At 34.3% G+C, this 20,673-nt stretch overlaps 1 protein-coding gene across 1 annotated transcript in view; it reads right to left on the bottom strand.

The window, feature by feature from the left end:
* The window catches only part of LOC109834578, a 19,611-nt gene continuing 3,361 nt past the window's right edge, over positions 4,424-20,673 (bottom strand). The window contains exons 2-19 of the mRNA XM_020402614.1: positions 20,651-20,670; positions 19,387-19,568; positions 19,088-19,192; positions 18,934-19,002; positions 18,625-18,772; positions 18,279-18,361; positions 15,900-15,955; positions 15,497-15,633; positions 15,292-15,382; positions 15,093-15,158; positions 14,768-14,990; positions 6,523-6,624; positions 6,147-6,232; positions 5,920-6,042; positions 5,455-5,524; positions 5,260-5,351; positions 4,839-4,943; positions 4,424-4,733 (exon numbers count right to left, since the gene is read on the bottom strand). Coding sequence (XP_020258203.1) covers positions 4,620-4,733; positions 4,839-4,943; positions 5,260-5,351; positions 5,455-5,524; positions 5,920-6,042; positions 6,147-6,232; positions 6,523-6,624; positions 14,768-14,990; positions 15,093-15,158; positions 15,292-15,382; positions 15,497-15,633; positions 15,900-15,955; positions 18,279-18,361; positions 18,625-18,772; positions 18,934-19,002; positions 19,088-19,192; positions 19,387-19,568; positions 20,651-20,670 — 1,872 coding nt within the window. The 3' untranslated portion in view covers positions 4,424-4,619. The remainder of the gene's footprint in view (positions 4,734-4,838; positions 4,944-5,259; positions 5,352-5,454; positions 5,525-5,919; positions 6,043-6,146; positions 6,233-6,522; positions 6,625-14,767; positions 14,991-15,092; positions 15,159-15,291; positions 15,383-15,496; positions 15,634-15,899; positions 15,956-18,278; positions 18,362-18,624; positions 18,773-18,933; positions 19,003-19,087; positions 19,193-19,386; positions 19,569-20,650; positions 20,671-20,673) is intronic.

Genomic DNA, 20,673 nt, shown 5'->3' with positions numbered 1-20,673 from the left:
GAGGATGAAGACGAAGGGGGGGAGGAGGAGACAATGGGTGTTAGACCTACAGCTCAGGGGGAGTTGCTTACATACAGTAGGAGGGGGAAGGATGGAGCATTCATTGCATCATTAGATTCTGTTATTATACCTAACAACTGGCAGGATGCTAAGAAGGACTCAAAGTGGAAGGCTGCTATGCATGAGGAGTTGGGGGCTCTTGAGAAGAGCCACACGTGGGAGTTAGCGACACTGCCAGCAGGAAAAAAGGCAGTGGGATGCAAGTGGGTGTTTACCGTGAAGCAGAACCCGGAAGGGAATGTTGAACGATACAAGACACGACTGGTGGCAAAAGGGTACAGCCAGACATACGGCATTGACTACGATGAGACTTTTGCACCAGTGGCAAAGATGAGTACTGTTCGAACGCTGATTTCTCTGACAATAAATAGTGGATGGGAACTACACCAACTGGATGTGAAGAATGCGTTCCTTCATGGAGATCTAGTAGAAGAGGTGTATATGGAGATACCACCGGGATGTGGCACAGGACAGACAGTGGGTAAGGTCTGCAGGCTGAAGAAGTCTCTGTATGGACTAAAACAGTCTACTCGAGCATGGTTTGACAGGTTCAGGAGAACCATGATTAGTATGGGATACAGACAGATCAATGCCGATCATACTGTATTCTTCAGAAGAAGTGGGGGTCATATCACAATGCTGGCAGTATATGTGAATGACATGATCATCACAGGGGATGATGAGAAGGAGATTGCTCAGCTCAAGGTAAGATTGAGCAAAGAATTCGAAGTGAAGGATCTGGGTCAGCTGCGATACTTCCTTGGGATAGAGATAGCTCATGTACCTAAGGGGATTGTTCTCTCCCAGAGGAAGTATGCACTGGATCTTCTTGCAGAGACGGGGATGTTGGGGTGCAAGCCTGCTGCTACACCGATTGATCAGAGTCTCAGGCTGAGTGCTGAGGCAGGAGAACCTGTTGATCGTGAGAGATATCAGAGATTGGTGGGTAGGCTGATCTACCTGAGTCACACACGCCCAGATATCTCATTCGCGGTAAGCATGGTGAGCCGCTATATGCATGACCCGAGGAAGGGTTATATGGATGCAGTATATCAGATACTGAGGTATCTAAAGAGTGCCCCTGACAAAGGACTAAGATTCAGGAGGAGTGGCCATGTGAACATTGAGGGCTACTGTGACTCAAATTGGACTAGCTGCGGAGATGATCGGAGGTCTACATCAGGGTATTACATATTTGTAGGAGGTAACTTAGTCTCCTGGAAAAACAAGAAGCAATCTGTGGTGGCGAGATCAACAGCTGACGCTGAATACAGAGCCATGGCCTTTGGGGTTGCGGAGCTGATGTGGCTGAAGAACATGCTGGTGGAACTGAACCTTGACCAAGGGGCCAAGATGAGTTTGTGGTGCGACAACAAGTCAGCTATCAGCATCGTCAACAACCCAGTTCAACATGACAGAACTAAGCACATCGAGATTGTTAGATTCTTCATCAAGGAGAAACTGAACAGTAGGCTACTGGAGTTAGGCTATGTTCCAACTAAGGAGCAGGCTGCAGACTGCTTGACTAAAGGGCTTAGCTCAGTAGATCTAGCTAGAGGGTGTGACAAGATAGGCTTAATAGATATCTTTCACCCATCTTGAGGAGGAGTGTTAAGAGCGTAATGCAAATTAAAGAGTTTTAGAGGGCCTTTGTGTAAACATGTGTGTAAGGCTATATAAGCCAACAATTCTATCAGAGAAGAGATAAGTGAGAAACCCTAAAACCCAACTCTTTTCACTTATATTCTATCTTCTTCATCCTATTCGTCACTCTTTGCTCTTATTCTATATCAATCTTCTCTAACTTTAAACCAACTAGAACTGTACATGCAGAAAGCCAACTCCTTGAATAAATAAAACAAATTCAACCTCGAAAATGGCTCGGCACAATATTTCTCATGTCCAAAATCATACGCAGAACCCACAACTGAAGAATAAAATGTAACAAATATACCGCTCTCCAAGATCAAATTTGTACAAAACCCCCCCAAAAAAACTCACAGCTAGCAGCGGAAAATTTGCCACTAAGAACCATGCCTACCAAGTGTTTGTGCAATTGTCTGAAAGATAACCAACTTTTTAAAAAAATACAACTAGAACCCACTTAAAAAAGAAGTTCTAGGGTTTCAATCACCCTTGAAGATTCTTGAGCCTACCCTTTTTCTTTGGGCCGGGTTTCGATCAAGAGCAGGCCTCCATCCCCAGCAACCGCGAACCCGCCGAGCTTCTTCTCGGCGCCGGAGCGGACGTCAGCGGTGATCGGAGACTTCCAGGAACGTACGCGCCGTTATTCTTCTCTCCCTTGCCCGCTTTGTTCGATGTCGGGTGAGGAAGGAGAGGCATTGTTCGGTATGGGTCGCTTTCGTTGTGGGAAATGGAGGAGAGCGATAACGGCGGCGATGATGGCGAGGGGGGTTTTTATAGAGATTGGGAGCGCGGTGAGCGAGGAGAATTCGAACGAAGTGAGTGAGGAAGCCGTTGCGCGGCCGCTAAGCTCATCCTTATAATGTCAAGTAGGTTCTGAGTCAGGCTCACCCCCTGCATTCTTTCGCGCAGGGCCTGTTTGGATTCGTAGGGGGTGAAGGGAAGTTAAGGGAACTGAGTGAAAGGAAGAGAATTCCTTCCCCTTGGTTACACCCCAATTTGGGGGTAACAATTTTTATACTAATATCTCCAGCAGGGGTTTTTTTAGGGGGTTTTTGGCTCCAGCAGGGGGTTTTTGGAGGGGTGAATTGGAAAACCGAAATCGGATGGGTGAATTTTTCACCTCCGGTTTTTCTAACCTCATGGGTCCCGCGAATTGTCCTTAGCCCATGCTTGAGCCATGTGTCAAGGTTTGGTTGGTTGGCCTTTTTTGTTTTATTCTTAATTTTTAAATGATATTTTGGGAGATAAATACTAGGAATTAATTTATAATTTTTATATCAATAATTTTTATTTTTTCACCTTTATAAATAGAGATTAGTCTTGTGTAATTTGGACACCAAAAAAATCTGAGTTTTCAACACCTTATTCTCCTTCTCTTTGCTTTTGCTTCTATATTCTTCAAACTTTTTCAAATAGAGATTAATAATATATATTATTTATGTAAATATTAAAAATTTATAATTATAAATAAATGAGTTATATTAGTAATAATAATAGTAGTAGTAGTAATATATATGAAATAAGATAAAGAAATGAATAAATAAGGTGGGGTATATATGTTAGAGGGATGGGGTAGTAGTGGGTCCCAAATAAAGTAAAAATCTTTTGAAAAAACTCCTGCTGTAGAGATGATAGAAAATGAAGATTGTTGAATTATGTGGAGGGGGAATAAAGTGATGTGGCAGGGGAGAGAAAGTTAAAATTTCGACTCCTGCTGGAGATAGTCTTAGGGGGTGAACCAAGGTGAATGGAGGTGAATTAACTTCACCTCCTAAGTGTTCCCAAACAAGATGAATGGAGGTGAATGGTTCCCCTAACTTCCCTTCACCCTCATTCCCCTCAATCCAAACAAGCCCTAAGTTTTTGCTCTATTCTTTAATTGCACTTAGATACCCTATAGTTTGCCCTATATTGCGCTCAGGTACCCTCAACTGTTTTGGGCAGCATTTATATACCCTGAAAGGTTTGGAAACTTGAACTTAAGTGTCACATTTAAAAACTTGTACTTGAATATCCTCAAGTTCGAGGATATTTAAGTGTCACATTTAAAAACTTTGGGGTGTATAAGGGTACATAAGTGCAAGTTTTAAAACCTTTGTTGTATCTAAGCGTTGCCCATAAGTTATGGGGGTATATAAGTGCAATTAAGGCTTTGTTCTGCCTTTTACTTTTTCCAACTTTCAATTTTCTTTGGTATAAATGCTTTCATAAAAAATGATATGATAAGAGTTATGAAAAGCCATTACATCATAGTGGTTAGATGAGAAATGTTTTTTTTTTTTTTTTGTTAAAGTAAGAGTTGTTTTGAAAATATAATAGCAAAGAAACTTTTTAGTGTGTACTCATAAAAATCTATATGTAGATATCATAGCTATATTTATCTCGGATGTTTTATAGGGTTTCTAACTGATTGATTTTTTTTTGGATCAAAACGAGTCATAATATTGTTACATTGGTTTGGTTGAGAGTCATAATTTTATTACCATTTAGTTTCTTCAGTCCTACTGTGGGCACTACCACCAGCTTAACCTTTTCTTCTCCTTTCCCTATTTTCTTAATAAGATCTTCATTATTTTTAAGGATTTTCTTTCCTTTTCTCTATTTGATGAGGAAATCAAGGGGAACTTCATAACTGAAACAATCTTACTTCATGATAACTCCCTCTATGTTCATTGTTACCGGGCTTGCAACTGTAAATCATGGTTTGATTGCAAAATTGCAAAAAAAATCAACTACTATAATCATCAAAAGATCCAGTTCCACTTATTATAACTTCCATGTTACACTGCTGAAAGAAAAGTAACCAACATCACTGTCAAAAAAAAAAAAAAAGGTAACCAACATCTATTTGGGAAAATGTTCATAAATGAAACATCATCCAAACAGAATGAAACTGGATTCAAGAGATTTTCTTAATCTAGATTGTCGATCTTAATTGCAGAAATTTCATCAGCCACTTGGAATTTCCCCACCAACCGGGCAAAGAACATCATCTGTTGCTCCACTGCAAACTTGATATTCTCAGCCTACTCAAAAACACATTCAGATTAGTAAGTAGTAGAATATTCACCATAGAGATTAACTAATTTGAGAGTTCATACAGACCCCAGTAAAATTGCACTGTTCATTACCTTGCGAAACCCATGAGGTTCACCTTCAAACTCAACCAAAGCTACAGGCAAACCTTTCTCCTTTAAAGCCATATATATCTTCCTTGCTTGTTTCGGTGGAACAATCTACATTATCGACAAACTTATAGTAAGTAATTTGTTATCATTTCCATAATGGGTAACCAGCAATGTGGTTTATTCCATCATGTTTGTTTCATCTTTTCTTGTTAACAGTGCACTTAACTACCAGGAACTTCGATTTTAAATGTTCTATATATAAGAGACACGTATCACAACTTTAATACAACATTCTTTCCAATTTGATGAGAGTATTTTCACTAATTTGATGAGAGTATTTTCACAACTGGAACAAGAAAATTTATTAATTTTCCAGCAGATATGCAACTTCACAAAAGAAATGTGAAGTTCAGGAAATTCATACCTCGTCATCTAAGCCTTGGAACAAAATCACTGGACAAGCAAACTTATCAACAAAGTTAATAGGCGACCTCTCAAAATATGCATTTCTATCCCCTAATCCAAAAAAAAGATTTAGTTAACTATCCAAATATAATAAACATTTGGGTTAATAGAATTTTGACAAACATTAGAAGCTTCAGATGCTTCCATTACTTACCAACAAGATTATCGATGTAGTGAGACTCAAATTTGTGCATTTCTGCCCTCAAAGAAGCCAAGTCTGCTATCTGTTGTTTTACCAATACATAGGATGATTAATCACTTCTGGATAAAGCACAACATAAATACGCTCATGCACATAGCTTTCTTCCAACAAACAAATCCCTCGTATCCTGGGAAGGTCTGTTAACTTAAATAGATAATCAAATTTAATTAAAAAAATTATGAGGAAAATATGCCTTTGACACACATAACAACAACACCAACAACCACAACTAATGCACCTTCAGCGCACATGGGAATCAAACCTAGGCTCCCCACGAGGGAGCGACACAGTTTTGCCATGTGACCAACTAGACTGCCCCAGATTTAATTAAATTTATGCACAACAAAACTTGTATCAATATAAAACTACCAGCTCTAAACAGTACAGTGTTCATAGAACACGTGGCTGATTACTTACACCATAATGGGAAGCACCAGCCTTGAATGTATTCCTGAAAACAAGACAGGCTAATGTAGTGTACCCACCAGCTGATCTCCCAGTTATACAGAGCCTTCGACCGTCCACCTTTCCACTTTCTGCCTTTTATATCATATAGATCACAAGATGAATTAGTCATTGGCATCGAGAAAATAGTTTTAGCATACTTCAAGGAGGAATTTGTAAACAACACCAAGATGCGTTACCAGAAATTCAGCACAGCTGCAACAATCATTTACATCAACAATACCCCATTGACCCCGAAGTCGTTCTCGATATTCTCTCCCATAACCTTCAAGCGCATTCTTATATGAATACTATTCATCAATTAATAGCCCGTAAGTGTATTCTAAAAAACTATATAGTGACAGTAAAATTATTAATCTCATAATCCCAAGTATGTGTTAAGCATAAACCATTTGAAGGCATTATTTATCAGTGATAAGCATAGAAACACTTGTTATCAGTCAAATCCAGTGGTCAATGACTGAATTAACAAAACGAAAGCTTTATGCAAGCATTTCATTTGAAATCAAGTTTTTCATGTGTCTATAAATATAGCGAAAAGTTTTAAGAACAAACCAGTGCTTCCTCCATAATTCACATCAACATAAGCCCATCCGCGACTGGTCCAGTACTGGATATTGAGATCCAACACTCCCAATGACTCCAAGGTAGGCCCTCCTGCATGTAATTATTTAAACTTTACAGAGCAGTATGTAGTATAATGGAAACTACACTTTCTCAAAACCTTCATGAGATATTTCTGTAAGCATGCATCCATATAGAGAGCTGCATGACATAGAAAGCAATTAAGTCATCAGCCACAGAGACCTCCTTGCATCGTTATTACCATTTAAATCTTCGACTACTAAAATGGACTCAGGCAGTCGGCTATTGAAGCAGAAAGAGCCATGAAAGATATTGATGAAATTTATAAACAGCTATAACTTAGACAGTAAATAATCTAAACGAACATTAATAGATAATAATTGTTGTAGTCGTAGAAGATTGCAGTCATGTTTAAGGACAATAAGCTGAAGACGTAAATGAATCACATCACGGGCATCAAACATCTGAAATAACAAGAAAAATCAAGTAAATTAACCCTAAATTATATTTTAATAAATTCATGTAAGATTTAGTGAAAAATTGTTCATGGAGGGTTATGTGCAATCTCTTAAAATTCAGGGGGTTTAGTGAAATAAAAAAAGTTGAGGGGGTTCAATTCAACTCCCCCAAAGTTAGGGGAGTTTTCTGTAATTATACTTAAATTATATTTGTATCTCTTTTGGAGGAAATTATACAACATCAAAGTGTCAACGTTTTTTCAAAGGTGCTAAAGGGATCCAAACTCTTAGTTGAAATGATCATGAACAAAAGTTTACTATTAGAGAATAAACAACTGAGACGCTAGTCTTTCATTTTATTTGATAGAAACCATGAAACCCTGAGAACTTTCTCTAGTTTCACAGTTGATTGATCCAACTAACAGTTGATGGATAACTAGATATGATCATTCTTTTGTCTTTTCCAAATTCCTATTGCACTCTTTGAAGAACAAAGACCACTGTAATGCTAACTCTGAATCCCATGCTAATAAATAGTGCAATCTAAATGATATAGCTTGACGATGATGAATGGTAAGAGGTTACATGTTGCACTACACTTGCTCTTTTTAGGTTTACTAGGTTTTATGTACGTGCAATGCACATGGTTAAATACCATGATTAAGTATTTTTGGCTTATTTTCTAACTAAAATTTATTCTTCAGTTCCACTTTAATAGTTTGTGCTCATTTTTATCTCTAAACTTTAATATTGTGATTATTTTTATGTCCATTTAAATGGGCCACACCCAATTTAAATTTTCACGTTGATATTTGAATTGACAGAAAACAAATATAATTTGAAGCTAATTTGAGTTTTCATATTATTTTGATTGACATGAAACCAAGCTTTACTTAAGAAAATATAGTGTTGTAAAAGTGAAAATATTAAAATAGTGTTATACAAGGAATGTGAATATTTAAAACCAATAAGACAAAATGATTGATTAAAAGTATTTTAAAACGATACAAAAAATAATATGAAGTTTGTTCCTAATCATCGATAGACTTCATAAAAAATTATAAACTAAAGATTAATGCTAACTCTAGTATATTTTTATATAATAAAAGCATCCACATAAGCATATAAAGTACTTTAAAAGTTAATGAAACTACTTTCTAAAGATTCCTAATTTCACTCAAAATAATTAAATTATTCTATGAAATATTCAGAAAATATTGTCTTTTACTCCTTCTGTTTTATTTTTATTAAGCTAAGATCAATCATTCTTCACCTTTATCTTTTTCCCGGATAATTCTACAGTAGCGTTTTCATCCTCTACATTGATTGTGACGTCAAACTAGAGTTGTATTTTTTTGTGTTGTTATCTTTTCTAGGCTTGTTAATCTTTTATCTTTTCGTTTAACTTCACAAAGAAATTAAATATATTTTCGATGTTCAACACAAACTTTTTAAAATACAGACTTTGATTTTTTTTTCTATTTATAAGAATAAATGTTCATTTCATATATATGAAATTCTTTGTATTCCTAATTTATTACATAAATAAGATTAGGAGCTACCTCTTAATAAGAGTTTTTATTATGTCAATAATATTATATTTACTCTATCCCTGTCATTTTTCACAAAGATCTAAACTAAATGCATACATTTTTCATTGCCAAATTGCCTTAAATTATAATATTAATATTTAATTTTTTTAGTATTTAAAGAACAAAGTATGAAATTTATAAATACATACTAATTTTTATTATATCTTTTATGGACAGTGTTGTAAAAAACGGCCTAGATGGACGCATTACAAGCGGCCTAAACGGACGCCTAAGCGTCCACCTAGGCGTAGGCATAGTCTTGGCCTCATAGATTTGACCTGAGCGGCCAGTTTAGGCGGTGCCTAGGTCCACCTAGCTTTTTGGACAAAAAAAGAAAAAAAACTAATTTTAAACTAAAATCCAGCCCAAACTAGAACCCATTACTAACTCTTAACCCTATCTCTCTGACTCTCTCTCCCTCTCTCTCGTATATTCCCGCCGCCTCCTCTTCTCAATCTCCCCCAGCCTTCTCCTCTTCTACCGTTGCTCCTCTCCCGCGACCTCCTCTTCTCAATCTCCCCCAGCATCCTCTTCAATCCTCTTTGCCACCACCTCTTCTTTGCTCCCGCCACCTCTTCGCCACTGCCTTCTCCTCGAGCTAATCACTACACTTCCTCCTTGAGCCACCTCGGCTCCTCTTCGCTGCCTCTTCCTCTTCATCGTCGGCCCTCCTCTTTTCATGGTAAATTTTTTATCTTTTTTTCATTGTTTTATTTTTTTCACTGTGATTAACTGATTATGTTGGACATGATGATGTTTCTTAGTATTTGGTTACTATTTTAGCTATTTAGTATTTATGCATGGTTGATTATGGATCTAAAATTATTATTTATGTTTTTTAACAATTTTATATAAAATTAATACATATTTTTATGAATTATTATAATTAAATAAATTTAAAAATAGTCAAACGCTTAAACGCCGCCTAGGCTTACGCCTAGGCGCTAGGTCCCGGCTCGAACACCTAGTCTGCCTAGCGCCTTCTGTAACATTGTTCACGGAGAATTCTTTGATTGGGATAAAATTATTAAATTATTCTTCAATGTAACTCAATGAGTGCTTCTTTAATAGATATGCCTTATGTTAATGGCAAGTTAAGTGATTCATGGACGTTTTCTGAATTTTAGATTTATTTTTGTTTATTTTCCAATTTGTAATGGAAATAGCTTTGGTTCTTTTGAAGAATATCTCTGAACATTCTGATAGTTTCTCCATAGTTAATTTCGTATATTCTTTTATCCTGTAAATATTATTAACATCAGAGAATAATATTTCTAAATTACAATTAAGTAATGCTAAGCTATTATAATATAGTCTTTTATCATTTTTATGGATTTAAACATCTATCAATTAATGTTACTAATGTATTTTTACTGCTCTAACTTATTAGTAAAATTACATACAGTTACTGTAATTTATTTAGTGACAATAACTTTTAAGCTATAATGTTTTTTAAATTTTTATTCCTTAACCGGATGTTTTTAATCAATTCTTATTGCTTTTGTAACCAGTATCAACGACTTTTTTTAGATGCTGAAAAAGGATAGCAAACCCTATATGAGAAATTAAATATATATATCGTAATGAAAAATACCAAATAATTATACTTTTCTTTACTAATATTTAAAATTTTAGCTCTTTTTATGGTTTTGAACTTTGAGGGTGTGATTTATAATTTTTAGAACTTTGGGAGCGTTTAAAAAAAAATACTTTTAAGTTTGGTAGTTGTAACTTCTATATTTCATGTGTCGATGATAATTGTTAAATGTGAGGATATTTCTTAAAACTCTAAAATTTTGAGGTTGCTTATTGCAATTATTAAAACTGTAGATTAATTTTTAAAAAATTCAAATTTTAGTGGTCTACTAATAGTTTCTAGATTTGATGTGCACTGGTTATAAATTTTAAAATTTTAGAGTTTTTTTATTTTTAAATTTTGAAGGAGTTTTTTCTATAATTTTTGTAACTTGGTTAATTTCGGTAAATTTTAAATGTTTAAGTGCCTAAGGGTAATCTCTTAAATTCATCTTTTGTTATTTGTAAATTTTAAAATTTTAGAATCTTAGGGTGATTTTTTATAATTTAAACTTTTGATGGTGTTTCTATAATTCTTGAGACATTGAGGGTGTTAATTAAAAATCTTAAATTCTTCGAAGGCTGCTGTTAATTTCTTAATTTTATGTTTGTTATTTTAAGTTTTCAAATGTCAGAAATTTTCTGGTGCATTATGGTAATCCCTTGAATTCACCTATGTTGTTTGTAAGTTTTAAAATTTTAAATTTTTAGGGTGCTTGTTTATAATTTAAACTTTTGAGGACGTTTTTATAATTTTTGAGACATTGAGGAGTTAGTCGTAAATTTCAAGTTCTTCAAAAACTACAGTTAATTTCTTGATTTCATGTTTGTTGTTTTAAGTTTTGAGACCTCGGGATGGTTTTATAGTTCTGAATTTTTCAGGATATTTTGTGCAATTTTAAAATTTTTTAGGGTTTTTTTGTAATACTTCAAGTATTATAGTATGTTACCTACGTATAATTTATTTATCTTAACAAACTAATACCATAAAAATGTTTTATATATTTTATTAATATTATTTTTTAATTGTTAAGCTATAGATAGTTCATGTAGGATTAGGATAAGATATAATTATGATTAGAATAGATTAGGATATAAATGAAATATTCAAAATAGTGAAGGGTAATATTGACCATAGAAAGATTTTTTCGAACTCATGCTTTTAAAGGGAGTATGATATTATCGCATTGTTTTGATAACTAATTTCCACAAAGTTCTTGATTTTTCAGGTAAGAAGTGTTTGAGAATGTATTAAATTTTTCCCATTGAGAGATTCTTCCAATTAAATTATTGGAGAGGTTTAAAAAATGTAAAAAATTAAGAGATGTCAACTCTTAAGGAATCTCTTCTAATAGCTGATTTACAGAAAGTGCTAATTGTTCAAGTTGCGTCATGTTTCTAATGGACAAGAATCTTCCCCGTAAAGCTATTATATGATAAGTTCAATATGTGAAGGCTTTGCAATTTGCTGATCACCTTTAGAATATTACCTTCAAATCTATTGTTTGAGAAATCAATAAATGTATATGTTATTATTAAGATTTTCACAAGGGTAAAATATTCCCTATTATTTATAATTAAAACTTTATAATATCTCCCGTAATGAGTTTCATATATCCTTTACCTCCTCAATTCACGATAAAGGAGTTCATCATGGATTTCAAGTTGTTAAAATATTTTAAAAGCAAATATTTAGCAAAGTGATTGGAAGAAAGATCAAATAATCGCATTTTTAAAAATATTTTATCAAGAGCCTCATGGCTTTCCGTAATTTTCACTTGCCCATAAAACGCATTTTCTCAGAGAATAAGAGCAGTCAGGTTAATCATATATCCTAATCAAAATAAAAAAGTGTTCACTATATGATTGTTTTCAATATCTAAAATCTTTAGTGACCTACAATTAAGTAAAGTTCGGAATAATAGGTCTTTCAAATGATTGTCACTAAGAACCAATGGCTGTAAAATGAAAAAGTGCCCGCTATATGACTGTTGAATTTGAACCTATCCAACAACGAATTCACACTTTCGGAAGAAACATTCAATTTCTCTATAAAACCATTCTTCACTCTTGATCTCCATTCTAACATGCTTTAGGGATCAATTCCATTATTTCTCTCATTTGTTTACTCAAACAATAACATCTCATCCGCTATCCCTTCCAACATTTTCTCCTACCTTAATGAAACTATTATGTTGTTAATTGCTAATAATAATCTCAAAGGACAAATCCCAACGTCTATCTATAAAGCACACAATGTCCAAGTCCTCGATTTGTCTCAAAATAATTTGAGTGGTCCCCTACTATCATGTATTTTTCAAAATAACAGCACCCTTTATGTGTTGAAACTTTATGTGTTGAAACTAAGAGAGAACCAACTCCAAGGGACTATTCCTCTGCATCTTAATAAGACATGCAATTTAGAGGCATCAGTTCTTGTGACAATCATTTGAAAGGCCCATTATCCCGAACTTTGTTTAATTGTAGATCACTAAAGGTTTAGACATTGGAAGCAATCATATAGTGGATATTTTTTATTTTTTATTAGGACATATAATTAACCTGACTGCTCTTATTTTTCGAGAAAATACATTTTATGAGCAAGTGAAAATTACGAAAAGTCATGTGGCTCTTGAAAAAATATTTTCAGAAGTGCGATTATTTGATCTTTCTTCCAATTACTTCGCTGGAAATTTGTCTTCAAAATAATTTAGCTTGAGATCCATGATGACCTCCTCGATTGTGAATCGATGAAGTAAAAGGATATATTGAAACTCATTATGGGAGATATTATGAAGTTTTAATCATATATAATATGCAGTATTTTTCCCTTATAAGAATCTTAATAATAACATATACATTTGTTGATTTCTCAAATAATAGATTTGAATGTAATATTCAAAAGGTGACCGACGAACTGCAAAACCTCCACATCTTGAACTTATCACATAATAGCCTCATGAGGAGGATTTTTTTTGTCCATTAGAAATATAACGCATCTTGAATAATTAGACTTTTCTACAAACCATCTATTAGAAAAGATTCCTCAAAAATTGATCTCTCTCAATTTCTTACATTTTCTAAACCTCTCCAACAATTTGATTGGAAGAATCTCTCAAGGCGAACAATTTAATACATTCTCAAACACTTCGTAACTAAAAAATCAAGGACTTTATGGAAGTCTATTATCAAAATAATGTGGCAATATAAACCCTAGAAGAACAAGTGTAGTGCAACATATAACCCTCGACTATTCATCATCATCATGCTATATCATTGAGCTTGCACTATTTATTAGCATGGGATTTGGAGTTGGCATAGCCGAGGTCTTTGTTTTTCAAAGTGTGCAATGGAAATTTCGGAAAAGGCAAAACGATGTTCATGTCTAGTTATCCATGAACTGTTAGTTGAATCGATCACCTGTAAAACTAGAGATAATTTCCATGTTTCTATGAAATAAAATGAAAGATTAATGTCTCAGTCATCGCTACGCGATTCTTCGGAACCCCCTCGAACCGTTGCACAGTTACTGCGAACTAATTCCCAGTACATTTGCGAACCGATTCGCTCCGATATACAAACCAGATTTCCAAAATTAGCGCACCACTTTTAAGTATGCTAGATGCAAAGTCGCTTTAAGTGCGCATGCGCAAGACGCAATGCAAAGTGTGTAATTAAGTGAAGGGAGACACACAATATATATGAGCTGATGACCTTGCTGTAACTAAACAAATATGCTACTTAAATGTAGAACGACACCATGATCCTAAAACGAGCTATGTGAAAAAAAAAAGAATAAAGAAACACACTCCATCAAAAAGAAGTATTTCTGTATCTTATATGTTAAAAATATTAAAATTCATAATTAGCTTTCTAATTTTCTACTATATACTTTGGAAAACTTTAAGCGCACCCAAAAAAATCTACAACGTACCACTAACCGAATTTGCGTATCGAAGCAAGCTACACCCTAATGAATCCAAATTTTCTAAGTGGCGAATTGCGTACCTAAATTCGTACAGTGGTCCGCTATGTACCGCATACTGTGTAACTATAGTCTCAGTTCATGATGCATTTCACCTAAGAGTTTGGATCCTTTGGCACCTTCCAAGAAACGTTGACACTTTGGTGTGTATAATTTCCTTCAAAAGAGATACCACTATAATTTAGGAATAATCATAGAAAACTCCCCTAATTTTGGGGGAGTTGCACTAGACCCCCCTCAACTTTTTTTATTCCGCTAAACCCCTAAACTTCAAGTGATTGCACATAACCCAATTGAACCTTTTTTCACTAAATCGTAACTGGAGAACAATTTTACCTTTTAGAAGATGGAAGAACAGTTTTTACCTTTTAGAAGATGGAAAACATATATTTTGAAATTACATAAAATGTAATGCGAAAGTGCAAAGGGTCATTGTAGATTAGTTTGTAAAAAATAACATTTCTTCAGTCATAAGCATGCAATTCTAACAGAGAATCCATAAACTATAGCAAGCAACCTAAACAGTCATAAACATCTCAAAAAAAAAGGAAAAAGGTAAGGGCATTCATTCACTCAAGTAATTTATGACGAGTAAAACTTCATACCATGGCTTTCAAGTAACAAAGGAGGCTTTTCATCTGCAGTAGCTTGATAATTAGGGTTTGATGGGGGGTAGAAATATGCATAAGCTTTTTGACCAGGCACCGCAGTAGGAAACTCGATAAGCTCTGGTAGACTAAAGTATGAGTTGTACTTTCCAACTTCTGGAGATGAAGACCAAATTATTGAGAATTCTTTTACTTTTGATACGTTTTCATCCAAAGTTACCTGATAATACCAATAGAGTTTGTATAAGGTTCATAAACACATCTAGTGATGAGATCTTTTTGCTTGTAAATCATCCATCAGTCAGTCTTAGTTGTCCTCAACCTTTGCAATCGACAGTGGATGGGTTGCAGATGCCCCTTCAACATAGAAGCAGGAGGATGAAGAAGTCTGGGGAAGAAAGAAATGTCAGTATCTTTTATGTAACCAATCATTTATTCTGGTGAATTGGCTACCTCAATAACATGGAAATCTTTTAAGTATTTACATTTTGAGCCTTATTAACTCCATAATGTGAACTTACAATATTAGTAATATAGCTAAAAGGAATATCAAGAGGTAAAAAAGAACCCCGAACATGATCTAACATTCCCAAATATGACTTCCCATTCTTCCTGCATAAGAGAGACTGACACCATGAGTCCAGCTAAGTTAATCATAAATTCCATAAGGAGAATCATGTCAGCTATGAACTGAGCATAAAATGTAGTGGCATTTAGCTTCAGAACCTGTAACTGCATATAATAGTATGATTCTCTCCAACCTTTCCAGCAAAATCGTAGGAGTTTATGCCAAGAATCCACATTGCTCTTGTGAATTCCGCATTCAAAGAATAAACGGTAACCACCTCATTGGAATGTTCAGTCTGCGCATAGAAAAGAAGGTATTCAAAAGTGAACTGATTAGTACCCCAACATATTTGAGTATTATCCCACGCATTTTATATAACCTTAACCATTGCAATTAAACTGATTTTTTAATCACTGGAAGATTAAGCTTTACAGTTCAATACAGAAAAGCGGACAATATATGATACAAGAAACATCAGATAATGAGCATAAATATGAGCAATGCAAAAGATGAGTGTGTATTCCAAATGAAGAAAGCTTTTGACTGGATGGACAACCTTACCCATTTATAAATATTCCAAAACCCATTCCTCCTATCGCTAATGAAAAATAATTCTCCTGAAAAATCAAGCAATGTAGAAATGCTATTTTTAGTAAGTTGTGACTAGAAACCCATTAACATCGGCACTAAAATTAAAAGGTAAGAAAAATCAGACTATTGGAACAATAAGTTACAGTTAAAGTGAAAGAAATGAAGCTATCTTATTATCTCATGTCGATCTTTTGCTTCTCAATAAAAAAAATGGATAAGCTGCTTCATTGGCATACTGATAGGGAATGGCGAAGACAGACTCCCATGGAATCTAAAGAAGGTATATCACTAAGTCCCCTCTTATTTGCACTAATCCAAGGGCTCTCCTCTTATGGTGCACCACATAATAAACTTCACAAAACAAAATCTTCAGTCTTAACCTCCCAATCTCGAGAACACAAAAATAATCCAACTAGCCATTCTATTAACGCGTAAAATTATAACTCGCAACCCTCAACACATCTTTGAAGTTATGGTGCAATGGGAGGGAACTTTAAGATGTACCAGAGCAATCCAGGTTTGAACCTTACAAGCCACAAATTTCTAAACCAGAATAAATGAAAGATATCGCTTCATTAGTCTAGGTTCCGTCCATGAAAGGTGTTGGAAACAAGACATACAACAAGGCGGAATATGCATATCATGATAATTAATCAAAATTAATTAAAATTAGGAGAATGCCTGAAACACTTTTCGATCTTTTATAATCCATCTCCTAAGATTTACCTGAAAATTTTATCTCCCAAGATCTATCTGAAATAGTCATCTCCCAAGATCTATTTGAAAATTTCTCAACTTCCTGAAGAGAAAAAAGCCTCCAATTAAAATTTACACGTCACCGAAGAGGACCAATAGTAGAGATAGGTTCTCAAATTTCTACTTCTCTTCTGTTATTCTCTTCTATTTATAAGGCTATATATGAACCATATATATAGGATTAGACTTGCCTTATTGATTTTAATTTAAAACAATTTTTAATTACTCAAACTTCTTTCCATAATAATTAAAGATAGAATATTCTTTCCATAACAATTAAAAATAAAATACTCTTTCCATAACAATTAAGGATAGAAATAGAATTGTATTGCATATACCTCTTCTAATGATATTAGTGAGACCAATTAGGTCCCATATCGAGAACCAATTATTAATCACATTAATAATTTTAATTTAACATCAAATCCCTATCTGACCAACTGTTCATAAAAGCTCTTCCATAATATGGAATTAATTATTTATAAATAATATTTTACATTCAGTTCCCTCTAGTATCATTTATTTTAGGCAACTCTTTTGAACCTATTTGCTCATGCCTAAGTTGTCATTCCTATGAACATAAATAAAAATCATTCTGAAACAATAATATATTTTACTTTTATAAAAAAAAATTTAAAAAAATTCAAAACCACCCACCGACGGGAATTTTATAGCTTCATGGGAAGGCATAATTAATTAACTCATCATAATGAGCATATTGGATCCTATCTAGATATTCATCATTTCCCTAAATGAAATCTAGTAACCTAACGTTTCAGATTGTGTAGCGCTTGCTAAACAAGCTTAATCATCACATCAAAGCATACTAAATTATCAAATCGAAAATGATAATATCAAGTCAAAGGGATCATGTAACAATTTGAATTCTTCATTTCCTAGGTGACTTGTCCTAGAGAATTCAAATATGATCTAGTGTTACACACATCACAATGTGTGCTTATGATATATACACCCAGAGAATCCTCATTCCCGAAGGTTAAGACCCACCACCACATCTCACATGTAGGTGTCATGCATAATAACCTGGTATAACTAAATTATTCTTTACTAGTTATAGGTTAAGCACGAGTTTAAGAAATCTTTAAGTTAGATCATATCTCCAAGTAAATGACACGTCATAGTGCATGATCTAACAAAAACAATTTCTAAGGATACTATAACAATTATAGAAATGATATCCAAATTATATGTGCAATAATAAAATCTTTATTAATATTCAAAAATATTACATAAAATATATTGGATGTTCAAGGGCATATTATTACTATTCTAGCAAAAGGTTGCTCAACCTGTGGGGATATGTTAAAGAGTATAAAACTATAACACTCAAAACTCACCATAACTCTTCAGCAGTATGCACAGTTGATAATGTGATGGATAATTATGTTTTATATTATAGTAGAGAGAAGTCTTGATCACTTAAATTAATTATACCAACTGGGGTGCGCATAATAAAAATAAACCAGAGCAATGCAATGGCTCCATAATTTAAACCATTCTCATAGAAATTACTTACAACTTACAAGCAAGAAAGATCACACACATGAAGAAAATAAAACAGACCAACCATACCTTGGGGGGACCATTTAGGTTCAGTTGGAGCCTCAACTAGTGCCTGATCACCACCAGCAATACAGAGTCGCTTAGATATATCACTGTAAAGAATCATGAAATGGCGATTAGGAAAGTAAAATGCCTCAACCATGTAATTACATATGCCAGCCTGTAAAAGATAATGTAAGACCAAAATATCAAAAGCCAATCTCCTTAATCATTATAAATGAGGTTCAGCATGGGTCAGGTTAGGCAGGCAATTGGTCTTTTAATGAGAATATGCAGTTTATTTATAAACAAGATTATTCAGTCATGTAAGTCCATAATGAAACAGAGATTTCAGATTAATACTTTTCAGACTTACCCACTGTCTGAGAAATACCCAACCCAAAGCTCTGACTTATCCCAAATAATATTTGGATGGCTCCACTCGATCCATGCCATCCTCTTTTCACTTGGGTCAACGCGGGGGAAAGCATAAAAGTCATTGCCACTAACCAGTTCCTTTGGTTCTTGAAATGGCAGAAAACAGAAAATATAAATAAAAATAACTCCCGTACATTAAATCAAATTTTAAACAAATAGAAAATTACAGCATAAATTCTGATTGCTCAGCAAAACTATGAAACATAACATGAGAAACGCAAATGAGGTTGCTACTATAATGATATACCTTGAATATTCCCACTACCAATATCTATAGCCACAATGGTTGCAGTTGGGCTTAAATTACTGCGGTGATCTGTCAAAGATTGCTAGTGCATAAAAAGCAGTAATTTTACAAGATGATAGAAAAACAGTAATATTATTGTCTTCTAACTACTAACCTTCCATTACAGTAATGTAACGCTTAAAGTGAGAATCAAATACTCCATCAGCATATCGAACTACAGGTCCACCATACTCCGGGGTAAGAGGCATTGGTGAATGATCTGTTGGCAAGAAAAAAAGCCCCCTAATTTGACTGGATAAATTCAAGGTAAAGTATACTAAAACCAATAGAATCGTAAAATACTAATAGGGATCAATACCATCAAATCAAAAAGAATCATCACTCAGATTTAAGTTAAAAAGAATAAACAATCCCTTTACAAACCTGTAACAAGAGTTCATCATGAGAATTTACCTCCAATTAAGAGCTTGTATAGCCGTTGATCTCTATCGTTTGAAAATATAACAGTATCTCCTAAAACTGCAAATCCACCTCCTCCGTACTCATGAACCGAAGATTGCACTGCAAATTCTGCAGGTATGACATCCAGAGGCTTGTCTTCCAGATTCTCTGGTTCCTTAATAAGAACTGCACGTCTGGATAATGTTAACTAAGTTAATAGGAAGCCAAAATTTCATTTCCAGAAAAATACAAGGAAAATGGTCCTGCTTTGAGTAAAACCATAGAATTTGTCAGTAACAGGAAGGCGGTCTGATGAGAACTAAATACCAGGTTCCTGTGAGCATTCACATTTGAAACTTATTCACCATAACTCTGATCAATTACAACTTATTAGCAACTCTTCATATCTTTCAATGTAAATCGTCAATTACTTATGTTACTCAGTGCTAACACTATTATTAACCGTTTTGTTCTCTATTAAATGCTTGATTCAAAGTGCATTTGAATTTTAGTAGAGAAGTTATCTACTAATCCTGCTATCCAGGGAACAATATGCATTTGTTTCATCTGATCTTATTTCCCATGTCTCCTGATACTTTGGTAACTACACCAGAAAGAAAATCCCAATTTTGAATACTGATCCCAAACCGACTTACACATGAAGCATTAATATAAAATTTTAATGAGGCTTCATTCCGGATAGACTCCCTGTAGTTCTAATTGTGCGGATAGACCTCCTGTACCAATAGTTCAAATTCTCTTAGGAGTCAAAAAATTACCAATTTGGGGTCTATCCACACCAATAGAACCGAAAGGGGTCTATCCACCTCTACAAATTTTTGGACTTTATCAAAAGAAATAATAAAATAAAAGTTCAGGGGGTCTATCAGCACGATTAGCACTACAACGGGTCTATCCGCGATTGGGAGATACTATAGGGTGTCTATCCGCACTTAACCCTTTTAATATGGTTTAAAAGACGGACCTTGAAGAGGAAAACATGGGAATCGGCCACTTCATTAAGATTTTTGTCTCCCATTATCAACAAAATGTTAATTCTTCACATGCTCAATCCAAGGTGATCTTAGAATAATAACCTATTATATAGTCAAATTCAACAGTCCTTATCTTGGTGGCAAAAACATAATACTAAGGTAAAAATTTGATCTTTATGAATAGATGAGATTAATTATGGAATCCTTCTCTGAGAACACCAGTAAATTATCCAGAAACAAAAGGGGGCAAAAATGTTTGGGAAACGAGTAAGTTAACTTACCCTCCTTCTTCAGGTCGCGTCTC

The sequence above is a fragment of the Asparagus officinalis genome, chromosome 3 (assembly GCF_001876935.1).
Source record: "Asparagus officinalis chromosome 3, Aspof.V1, whole genome shotgun sequence".
In the NCBI taxonomy this organism is placed as follows: Eukaryota; Viridiplantae; Streptophyta; class Magnoliopsida; order Asparagales; family Asparagaceae; genus Asparagus; species Asparagus officinalis.
This window is presented reverse-complemented; position numbering and strand designations above follow the sequence as displayed.